This window comes from Rattus rattus, chromosome X, assembly GCF_011064425.1.
Source record: "Rattus rattus isolate New Zealand chromosome X, Rrattus_CSIRO_v1, whole genome shotgun sequence".
Classification (NCBI taxonomy): Eukaryota; Metazoa; Chordata; class Mammalia; order Rodentia; family Muridae; genus Rattus; species Rattus rattus.
Window position 1 is genome coordinate 13143066 of NC_046172.1, and position 11467 is coordinate 13154532.

General features: G+C 39.5%; 1 protein-coding gene across 1 annotated transcript; it reads right to left on the bottom strand.

Annotated features, from left to right (window-relative positions):
* Nucleotides 1-6128: 6128 nt before the first annotated feature.
* LOC116888994 (glyceraldehyde-3-phosphate dehydrogenase-like) lies at nt 6129-6629 on the bottom strand. Its single transcript, XM_032890210.1, has one exon. The coding sequence runs from the start codon at nt 6627-6629 to the stop codon at nt 6129-6131; it is 501 nt and encodes a 166-aa protein (XP_032746101.1).
* Nucleotides 6630-11467: the final 4838 nt, after the last annotated feature.

Below are 11467 nucleotides of genomic sequence, written 5' to 3' on the forward strand. Positions count from 1 at the left end.
CAGTGTCGTGCTTTGGCAGCACACAGTTCATCTAGGCCTGATATGCTCCCTGTCCCTGATCTTTGCACATGATTTGTGCTCTTTTCCTTGTATCCTCCATCCTGGCTTTTTTTTTTTGTTGTTTTTTTGTTTTTTTTTTTTTGTTTTAGGTTTTTTTGGCTACATACAAAAAAATAGAGTAAATGGTTGACATTTTCTGTGTGTAAACTGAAAAGAAAAAAAAAACCAATAACTTGAACTCTAGAACATTTTTGCTTCCTAGTAGAGAATTTTTTTCTTTCTTGGTTACTGATTTCTAGGTCTGTTTTCATCTCATCAATTAGAGCTCTTCTAGATATTGGTATTGAACAAGCCAAATTAGTACATCATTCATTTTTATTACAAATTATTTTAATGTACTTAAAATTATGAATGAATATGCCTACAAATTTTTATAATCTTTCTATAACATAAGATTAAAGCATGTAGGACCTTAAACTTGCCAAATATATATAATCCTTTTAGAAAACACATAAAAAATTACACCTTTCCACCCCAAAGGCCTGCTCAACTCCACTTAGAATTGCCTTCCCCATAACTCTCCATCTAGGTGTGTTCCTTCCCACCAGAACCTCTAGGACCTCTCTATCTTCTATTAATCAGGTATGCTTAGGTCTTCTACACCCTGGAGGAAATTCATGTTCTCTGTGATTTTTCTTCTCTGAGTTTCTCATATAGATTTTTCTCCCAAAATTACAACATCTTACTTCCAAGTACTATCAATTTCTCTTGATTCTCTAGACTCATTTCTCCATACTGCAGACCATATACACTCCTTTCCACATTATAATGACTTGTTTCTCTTGGGTCTCGGTTTCTAATATTTATAAGTAGGCCCTGTGTCTCCTGACCCCACAGGCCTCCTGATTACACATCTATTTTTAACCAAGATTTCTTGATTCCAACTGTCAGTGGACCAGAGCTTATTCAGGAGATAGCCACTAGAGTTGAATATTCATACCAGAAACTATCTGAGGAGAGGACCTGCAAGGAAGTGCCAACTCTTGGAAAGTGTTTATCCATTTTGATAGCAGAGGCATTTCAAAGGAAGACCCAAGACACTCACTGTATTGCTCAAAACTACTTTCCTGAAGGAAAACAATGTCTCAATATTACAATTCGATCCTCTCCTGAATATTATACATGACTACACTGAAATAAGAAGGTGATTTGAGCTAAAACAAACAAACAAACAAACAAAAACGAGCTAACAAACTACTCCAGATTCACAACTCTAAGCACACAGAAACAAAAGTAACCTGACAAACCAAGACAGCCTGATTCTCTCCAGAATGAATACTCCTACAGTGATGGACCTAAGTGAGAATGGCTTGGAAAATCTTGCAGACAAAGAATTCAAAAGAAATCATTATAAATATGTTCAAAGAAGACAAAAATTAGCTGAATAAAATAAGGAAGTCAATCCAAGATACAAAAATAGAATTCAATGAAGAAATAGAATTGCCTAAGAACAGCCAAAAGGAAATGATGCTGGAAATGAAAAAAAAAAAAATCAACCAAATCCAAACCTCATTGTGGAGCCTTCCAAAAGAATGGATCGTTTGCAAAACAGTATCTTGGGGCTGGAAGGAAAAGTGGACAAATTGGACCATTCAGTAAAATGTCAATGGATAATTTTTAAAAATGAAATGAACATGAGAGATCATTGAGAAATCACAAAAATACCTAAACTTTCAATTATGGGCAGAAAGAAAGAATACTGTAGCAAAGGCATGCATATTCTCTCTTTTTTCTTTTTTCTCCACCTTTATTAAATTGGGTATTTCTTATTTACATTTCAAATGTTATTCCCTTTCCCATGCCAACATCCCCCTAACCCCTCCCCCTCCCATTCTATATGGGTGTTCTCCTCCCAATCCTCCTCCCATTACTGCCCTACCCTAAGAATCCCGTTCACTGGGGGTCCGGCCGTGGCAGGACCCAGGGCTTCCCCTTCCACTGGTGATCTTACTAGGATATTCATTACTACCTATGAGGTTGGAGCCCAGGGTCAGTCCATGTATAGTCTTTGGGTAGTGGCTTAGTCCCTGGAAGCTCTGGTTGCTTGGCATTGCTGTTCATATGGGGTCTCGAGCCCCTTCAAGTTCTTCCAGTCCTTTCTCTGATTCCTTCAACAGGGGTCCTGTTCTCAGTTCAGTGGTTTGCTGCTGGCATTCGCCTCTGTATTTATTGTATTCTGGCTGTGTCTCTCAGGAGAGATCTACATATGGTTCCTGGCAGCCTATACTTCTTTGCTTCATCCATTTTATCTAGTTTGGTGGCTGTATATGTATGGGCCATATGTGGGGCAGGCCCTAAATGGGCGTTCCTTCACCCTCTGTTCTAAACTTTGCCTCCCTATCCCCATCTAAGGATATTCTTGTTCCAACTTTTTCTTTATTAACTTGGTATTTCTTATTTACATTTGAGTGTTATTTCCATTTTGGGTTCTAAATAACATCCCCATAACCTCCCCTCCTCTTCCATATGGGCTTCCCTCCCAATCTCCCCGCATTACCATCCTCCCCCAACAATCACGTGCACTGGGGGGCTCAGTCTTGTGCAGGACCAGGCTTCCCTTCCACTGGTGCTCTTACTAGGCTATTCATTGCTACCTAGGTTGGAGCCCAGGGTCAGTCCATGTATAGTCTTTGCAGTGGCTTAGTCCCTGGAAGCTCTGGTTGGTTGGCATTTTGTTCATCGGGGTCTCGAGCCCCTTCAAGCTCTTTCAGTCCTTTCTCCGATTCCTTCAACTGGGGTCCCATTCTCAGTTCAGTGGTTTGCTGCTGGCATTCACCTATGTATTTGCTGTTATTGTTTTTGATAGCTGAGCAGTACTCCATTATATAGATGTACCAAATTTTCTATATCCATTCTTCTGTTGAAGGGCATCTGGGTTCTTTCCAGCTTCTGGCTATAAATACATAAATATAAATAAATAAGGCTGCTATGAACATAGTGGAGCATGTGTCTTTGTTATATTTTGGAGCATCTTTTGGGTATATGCCCAAGAGAGGTATAGCTTGGTCCTCAGGTAGTGCAATGTCCAATTTTCTGAGGAACCTCCAGACTCATTTCCAGAATGGTTGTACCAGTCTGCAATCCCACCTACAATGGAGGAGTGTTCCTCTTTCTCCACATCCTCACCAGCATCTGCTGTCACCTGAGTTTTTGATCTTAGCCATTCTCACTGGTGTGAGGTGGAATCTCAGGGTTGTTTTGATTTGCATTTCCCTGATGACTAAAGATGTTGAACATTTCTTTTGGTGTTTCTCAGCCATTTGACATTCTCAGCTGTGATTTCTTTGTTTAGCACTGAACCGCATTTTTAATAGGGTTATTTGTCTCCCTGCAATCTAATTTCATGAGTTCTTTGTATATTTTGAATATGAGGCCTCTATCAGTTGTAGGATTGGTAAAGATCTTTTCCCAATCTGTTGATTGCCGTTTTGTCCTAACAACAGTGTCCTTTGCCTTACAGAAGCTTTGCAGTTTTATGAGATCCCATTTGTCGATTCTTGATCTTAGAGCATAAGCCATTGGTGTTTTGTTCAGGAAATTTTTTCCAGTGCCCATGTGTTCCAGATGCTTCCCTAGTTTTTCTTCTAATAGTTTGAGTGTATCTGGTTTGATGTGGAGGTCCTTGAACCACCTGGACTTAAGCTTTGTACAGGGTGACAAACATGGATCGATTTGCATTCTTCTACAGGTTGACCTCCAGTTGAACCAGCACCATTTGCTGAAAATGCTCTCTTTTTTCCATTGGATGTTTTTGGCTCCTTTGTCAAAAATGAAGTGCCCATGGGTGTGTGAGTTCATTTCTGGGTCTTCAATTCTATTCAACTTGTCTATCTGCCTCTCTCTGTACCAATGCCATACAGTTTTTTTTTTATCATTATTGCTCTGTAATACTATAAAACGATTAGTTTCTTGATTTTTCTAGGGTGTGGCTTGCCTCCTTGTGTTGGGTTTTACCACTTATTATCCTTTGTAGGGCTGGATTTGTAGCAAGATATTGTGTAAATTTGGTTTTGTCATGGAATATCTTGCTTTCTCCATCTATGTTAATTGAGAGTTTTGCTGGATACAGTAACCTGGGACGACATTTGTGTTCTCTTAGGGTTTGTATGACATCTGTCCAGGATCTTCTTGCTTTCATAGTCTCTGGTGAGAAGTCTGGTGTAATTCTGCATAGGTCTGCCTTTATATGTTACTTGACCTTTTTCCCTTACTGCTTTTAATATTCTTTCTTTGTTTTGTGCATTTGATGTTTTGACTATTATGTGACGGGAGGTGTTTCTTTTTTGGTCCAATCTATTTGGAGTTCTGTAGGCTTCTTGTATGTTTATGGGAAGCTCTTTCTTTAGGTTAGGGAAGTTTTCTTCTATGGTTTTGTTGAAGATATTTACTGGTCCTGTGAGTTGGGAGTCTTCACTCTCTTCTATACCTATTATGCTTAGGTTTGATCTTCTCATTGTGTCCTGGATTTCTTGTATGTTTTTAACCAGTAGTTTTTTCCGTTTTACATTATCTTTGACAGGTGTGTCGACGATTTCTATGGAATCTTCTGCTCCTGAGATTCTCTCTTCTATCTCTTATATTCTGTTGATGATGCTTGTCTCTTCCTTTGGTTTTCTATATCCAGGGTTGTCTCCCTTTGTGATTTCTTTATTGTTTCTATTTCCACTTTCAATTCCTTTACCTGTTTGATTGTGTTTTCTTGTAATTCTTTCAGGGATTTTTGTGTTTCCTCTCTAAGGGCTTCTACTTGTTTACTTGTGTTTTCCTGCATTTCTCTAAGGGAGTTCTTTATGTCTTTCTTAAAGTCCTCCATCATCATGATCAAATGTGATTTTAAATCTAGATCTTGCTTTTCTGGTGTGTTTGGGTAGTCAGTGTTTGCTTTGGTGGGAAAATTGGGCTCTGATGATGCCATATAGTCTTGGTTTCTGTTGCTTGGCTTCCTGCGCTTGCCTCTAGCCATCAGATTTTCTCTGGTGTTACCTTGTTCTGCTATTTCTGACAGTGGCTTGACCGTCCTATAGGCCTTTGTGTCATGTGTGCTGTAGACCTGTTTTCCTGTTTTCTTTCAGCCAGTTATGGAAACAGAGTGTTCTGCTTTCAGGCGTGTAGTCTTTCCTGTCTACTTGTCTTCAGTTGTTCCTGGGGGAGTGTGTCCTGAGTCCACGAGACAGGTCACTTAGAGCAGAAAAGTTGGTCTTACCTCTGGTCTCAGGACTGAAGTCGCTCCTTGGGTCTAGGTTTCAGCTCTCTGTGAAGGTAGCAACCAGAAGGGCCTGCCCCTATTTATGGGTCCCTGGACACAGGGGGCCCTGATGGCACTAGTTGTTTTCCTGTAGAGTCAGAAATGTGGGCAGAGTATTCTCCTCTGGTTTCCCAGGTGTGTCTGCCCCTCTGAATGTCTAGCTCTCCCTCCCACGGGATTTGGGGTGCAGGGCTGTTTGACCGTGTCTGTTCAGATCTGGGTGCAGTCTGGGCGACAGGGACTCCTGCAACTTGACTGCCCCTATCTTCCTACCCAGAGGCCCTATTCAGTTTCCTCTTGGGCCAGGGATGTGGGCAATGGTGGGTAGAAGTGACAGTCTCTCCTGCCCTGTGGTCTCAGGATTGCCCACACGTCTGGGCCATTCGTTGTTTATATTTTTTATTTTTTATTATTGATAGGTGCAGCTAACTTTATTGATGGCATTCAAGAGAATACTTAAGGCTCCGTAGGCCCCTCCTGTTATTATGGGAGTCTGGGGTGGAAATTGTGAGGGAGATGCTCATTGTTAGGGGCCGAGTTGGGACAGGGACTCCTCTGCAACTGAGGACCTCTCTCTTGCTCTCAGTGTCCTTGCTGGGGTGGGTGGTCTAGGTTTTTACTCCTTGGATGGCATGTAGGCCATGAGGCCCACCACTGTGTTGCTGTAGCTGTATTCATTGTCATACCAAGAAACAAGTTTTACAAAGTTATTATTGAGAGCAATGCCAGACCCAGCATCAATGGTGGAAGAGTGGGAGTTACTATTAAAGTCACAGAAGACAACCTGGTCCTCAATGTAGCACTGGATGACCTTTAGTAGGCCCTAGGATGCCTGCTTCACCACCTTCTTGAATTCATCATACTTGGCAGTTTTCTCTAGGCAGCATGTCAGATCCACAATGGATACATTGGGGATAGGAGCATGGAAGGCCATGCCAGTGAGCTTCCTGTTAAGCTCTGGAATGACCTTGCCCACATCCTTGGCAGCACCATAGAATGCAGGGATGATGTTCTGAGTGGCCCCACAGCCATCACACCACTGCTTTCCAGAGGAGCCATTCATAGTCTTCTGAGTGGGAGTGATGGCATGGAGTGTGGTCATGAGCCCTTCCACAATGCCAATTTTGTAATGGATGACCTTGTCCAGGGAGGCTAAGCAGTTGGTGGTGTAAGGTGGATTGCTGACAGTCTTGAATGAGTTGTCATATTTCTTGTGATTCACACTGATCACGGCTGAAGGGGCAGAGATGATAACCCTTTTGGCCCCACCCTTCAAGTGGGCCCCAGACTTCTCTATGGTGGTGAAGACACCAGTGGAACCCATGACATATTCAGCACCAGCATCACCCCATTTGATGTTAGTGGGTCCTCGCTCGGAAGATGGTGATGGGCTTCCCATTGATAACAAGCTTCTCATTCTCAGCCTTGACTATGCCATTTAATTTGACATGGTTAGGGTCATACTGAAGCATGTAGACCATGTAGTTGATGTCAATGAAGGTTTCATTAATGACATTATTTTCCACTTTACCAAGTGTAGAGCAGAAGATGGCAGCCTTGGTAACCAGGTGCCCAAATGGCCAAATCTGTTCACACCAACCTTCCCCATCTTGTCTACAGGATGATGCTGGCACTGCATGAGAAGATGCAGCTGTCTTTGGAACGAGTAGCAACAGAGACTGTTTATATTTTTAATTCTGTATGTTTCTGCTTTAATTTAAAAGTGAACATTTTCCAACCATTATAAATTAAAACATTGAATTGAAAACGAGGAGAAAATTGTCTATACCTCATCATTGCAAAGGAGAGACTGAGGAAGAAAAAAAACTTAAAGGAGAGAGAGAGAGAGAGAGAGAGAGAGAGAGAGAGAGAGAGAGAGAGAGAGAGAGGCAGAGTCAAATATTCAACAAAAGTTTTCTTTTTCAAAACCTGTCTACTCCAATTTGGAAATCATTATCTGACAATCAGTTATATTCTTAAATCTTTGGGATTTTTTTCTGATTTGCATACAGAAGAGAAATTCTTATCTAGATTTTTCAGACTTAAGATCTTTCTGATTCTACTCTGAAAGATTTTTATGACCATTTTGACACTGAATAAAGTAGATATCTCTGGGAGAAGTTATATATCTCATAAACAAGCACCTAGTTTTATATTTTTATCTGAATAATGAAATTTAAAAAATCGATTCATAAAGATAATGGACACTTATTGATTTAAAAAAATCAATGAGTTAAAATTGTCTGCTTAATTTATTTTTATGAGAAAATTGACTTAGGTATACCTGTTCTTTCCCTTTAATGATTATCATGCTGTGAAGTTTTTACAGTTGTAATGGGCATGTGATTTTATAATCATAATCATAATAATGACTTTTAGCATCCTAAATGCACTGCTCTGTTACATTAAAATCAATAGCAAGTTGTTTTGGCTTTCCCTCCATAACGTTAGCTATCACTTTTCTCTCTATTGTATCTGCCATTTTTTCCATCAAGCCACTGCCATCTTTCCTGTCATACTTGAAATTCTTGATGGTGCTCTGATTCTTCCACCCCCATAAGTTCATTCCATGTGTAATAGTGAAGGAAAGTCTCTTAAATTGTAAGCTATATTTCATTACTTATGTAGAAAAAGTCCAACAGTGATCTTGTAGGTCCATATTTAAAGTATGGTACTTGGAGGACTTGCCTAACAATTACCTAAAGCATTTGTTTACCTGGGATCTGTTCAAGACCTATTTACTAAAAATTGTCTATATAAAACAGAATGTTATTTCAGTTTATTTTATTTTTTAATATATTTTAATTGAAGTAGAGTTTTATTACCTTCCTTTCTCCCTTTCTTCTCCCTAACCCTTCCCAGTTAACCCCCCTTGAATCTCTCCTGTGTCCCCAATTTTAACTTGATAATCTATCTTTCTTTGGTGATTTTGTGATATGTATATTTGTACACATACATATATCTACATATTTATATAACTTTATCTGTACATTTCTATTGGTGATATGTAAATGGTTTTAAAGAGTGACTCTGGTTTTGTCCCTGGAAGTTCTGGTGTGTCTGATTGGTTGATATTGTTGTTCTTCCTATAGGATTGTAAACCCCTGCAGCTCCTTCAGTCTTTTCCATAATTCCTCCACTGGGGTCCCATACTCAGTCCATGGTTGGATGTGAATATTTGTCAGGCTGTGGCAGAACCTCTCAGGAGACAGCCATATCAGGCTCCTGTCAGCATGCACTTCTTGACATCAGCAATAGTGTCTGAGTTTGGTGACTGTATGTGGGATGGATTCCCAGGTGAGGCAGTCTTTGGATGGCCTTTCCTTCAGTCTCTGTTCCACACTTTGTCTCTGTATTTCCTCCTGTGAGTATTTTGTTCCCTCTTCTAAGAAGGACTGATGCATTTACATTTTGGTCTTGCTTCTTCTTGAGCTTCATGCGGTCTATGAATTGTATCTTGGATATTCTGTGCTTTTGGGCTAATATTCACTCAATCAATGAGTACATACCATATGTGTATATTCTTTTGTGACCTCATTCAGGATGATATTTTCTAGTGCCATCCATTTGCCTATGAATTTCATGAAGTCATTGTTTTTAATAGCTGAGTAGTACTCCATTGTGTAAATGGACCACATTTTCCCACATCCATTTCTCTGTTGAAGGACAACTGGTTTCTTTCCAGCTTCTGGTTATTATAAATAAGGCTGCTGAGAACATAGTGGAGTATGTTTCCTTGTTATATGTTGGAGCATCTTTTGGGTATATGCCCAGGAGCAGTATAGCTGGGTCCTCAGGTAGTAGTACTATGTCCAATTTTCTAAGAAAACACCAGACTGATTTCCAGAGAAGTTGGTTGTAGTAGCTTGCAATCCCACCAACAATAGAGGAGCATTTTCTTTCTCCACATCCTTTCCAGCATCTGCTGTCACCTGAGTTTTTGATCTTAGCCATTCTGACTGGTGTGAGGTGGAATCTCATGGTCATTTTGATTTGCATTTCCCTGGTTGCCATTTTAAGATTCCTCATGCTCACTGATTGGCAGAATTAATATAGTAAAAATGGCCATCTTGCTGAATGCAATTTACAGATTCAATGCAATCCCCATCAAAATTGCAACTCAATTCTTCATGGAGTTAGAAAGAACAATTTGCAAATTCATTTTGAATAACAAAAACCCCAGTATAGGGAAAACTCAACAACAAAAGAACTTCTGGGGGAATCACCATCCCTGACCTCAAGCAGTGTTACAGAGCAGTAGTAATAACTGTATGGTATTAGTACAGAGACAGGCAGGTAGATCAGTGGAATAGAATTTAAGATCCACAAATGAACCCACATATCTATGGTCACTTGATATTTGACAAAGAACCTAAAAACATCCAGTGGAAAAAGGATATCATTTTCAACAAATGGTGCTGATTCAACTGAGAGTCAGCAAGTAGAAGAATGCAAATTGATCCATTCTTATCTCCTTGTACAAAGCTCAAGTCCAAGTGGATCAAGGACTTCCACATAAAACCAGATACACTGCAACTAATAGAAGAGAAAGTGGGGCAGAGCCTCGAACACATGGCACTGGGGAAAATTTCCTCTAAGATCAAGAATCATCCAATGAGACCTGATAAAATTGCAAAGCTTCTGTAAAGCAAAGAACACTTATTGTACTTTTATGTGTATCTTTCCAGGCTGATAATCATTGTGACTCATAGATGTTGCTTTTGTGTAGGACTGTTCAATTGCATCCCTTACCTGTCAGCTTGCTTTCTGGAACCATGGATTTGTTAAACCACAGGAGGAGACTTTCAGACTAAATTCAGCTTCAATTATCTGAGTCTTATGTCCAACTGTGGTATTATTCTTACATTTAACATTCTGAGAACTCTCATTGATAAACTGGACTATTTTAAGATTTCACTGAAAACATGGTTCAAAAGATTAATACATGATAGTCCTCAAACAAATATTACCCTTCATTCAGAGAATATAATTAGAATTCTGGGAACTCATCAGTGAGGACTCTTCTACCAGGTCAAATGTTTCAAAACACATCATGCTAACAGAATGCAGTCCAGTTTTGACAAGTCATATAACTTGACAGAAAAGATTATGAATGGCCCCAATTGGTAATGCAAACTATCAGAGTAAACTGAGCAAGTATTATAATATTGTATAATACAATATACTAGTGACTGATGAAGGCATTATTTCTGTTCCCTTGGAGCTTAAAGTCAGCTCTCCTTAATAATCTTGTTTTTCTGCCTCCAAATAAATGCCTTACTCTTTTATGCTCATTTTTTTTGTACCAACAATGGTTTTTGGTATTTGTGGAAGATGCCTAACTTTACTTGTTTAGTTAAAGATACTTCTTTTTCAAGATAAATGTGCAATGTGATTTTTAAATCACTACCCACAGCACGCTTTTAAATTTAGTATTTATTTAGTGTTCCATATCCTATCTTCTCTTGCAATATACTTGAAATCACATTCTTGCTCATAACCAGAATGCAGATAGGGTATTTGTCCCCACACCCAGAATAGTAGCTATTTACAAAGCATTAAAAGAAAAGGAGTAAGTTAGTGGGGAATGCTATCATGGTATTTGAAGACTATTTGATTTGTTTTTATGCACTACCATGTGTCCAAGCTGGCACCAAACTTTGGTTCTGTAATCTGTTTGTAATTTTGCATGATTTCACCTCATTAACAATACCTACCTATTGAAAAACATAAGACAAACACCAATTTCATAGAGCCAGAGCCTCTTCTCTGTCTGGAGTTTCCAAGAATGAGTCATTGTATGGTGTTATACATATGAATACCTCTATTAAGAAGTGCACACAGACCAAAGTGCTCTGTAGAGCAACTGATACGATCTTAGATCTTATTAGCCTTGAGCTCTGTGAGCTCTGTGGCCTGCCTGGGCTCCATGTTAGACAACTACCCTCAGATCTAAGAACTTCCTGAAACAGTAAAATGGAAAGACTTCAAGGTCTGTTTTCTCCTAGTCTACTGGACAAGATCTTATGGTGGTGAACAGAAGTTTTCAGTACCTCATTTATTTATTTATTCATTATTTTTATGAATATGTGCAGGTGGTTCAAGACTGTGGGCATTGAGGGGCAAAGACATTATTTAGAGAATGAGCCCTATCCTTCCTCA

What these genes read in the sequence shown, in the direction of transcription:
- LOC116888994 (XM_032890210.1), bottom strand. Translation starts at nt 6,629, where the DNA reads ATGGGTTCCACTGGTGTCTTCACCACCATAGAGAAGTCTGGGGCCCAC.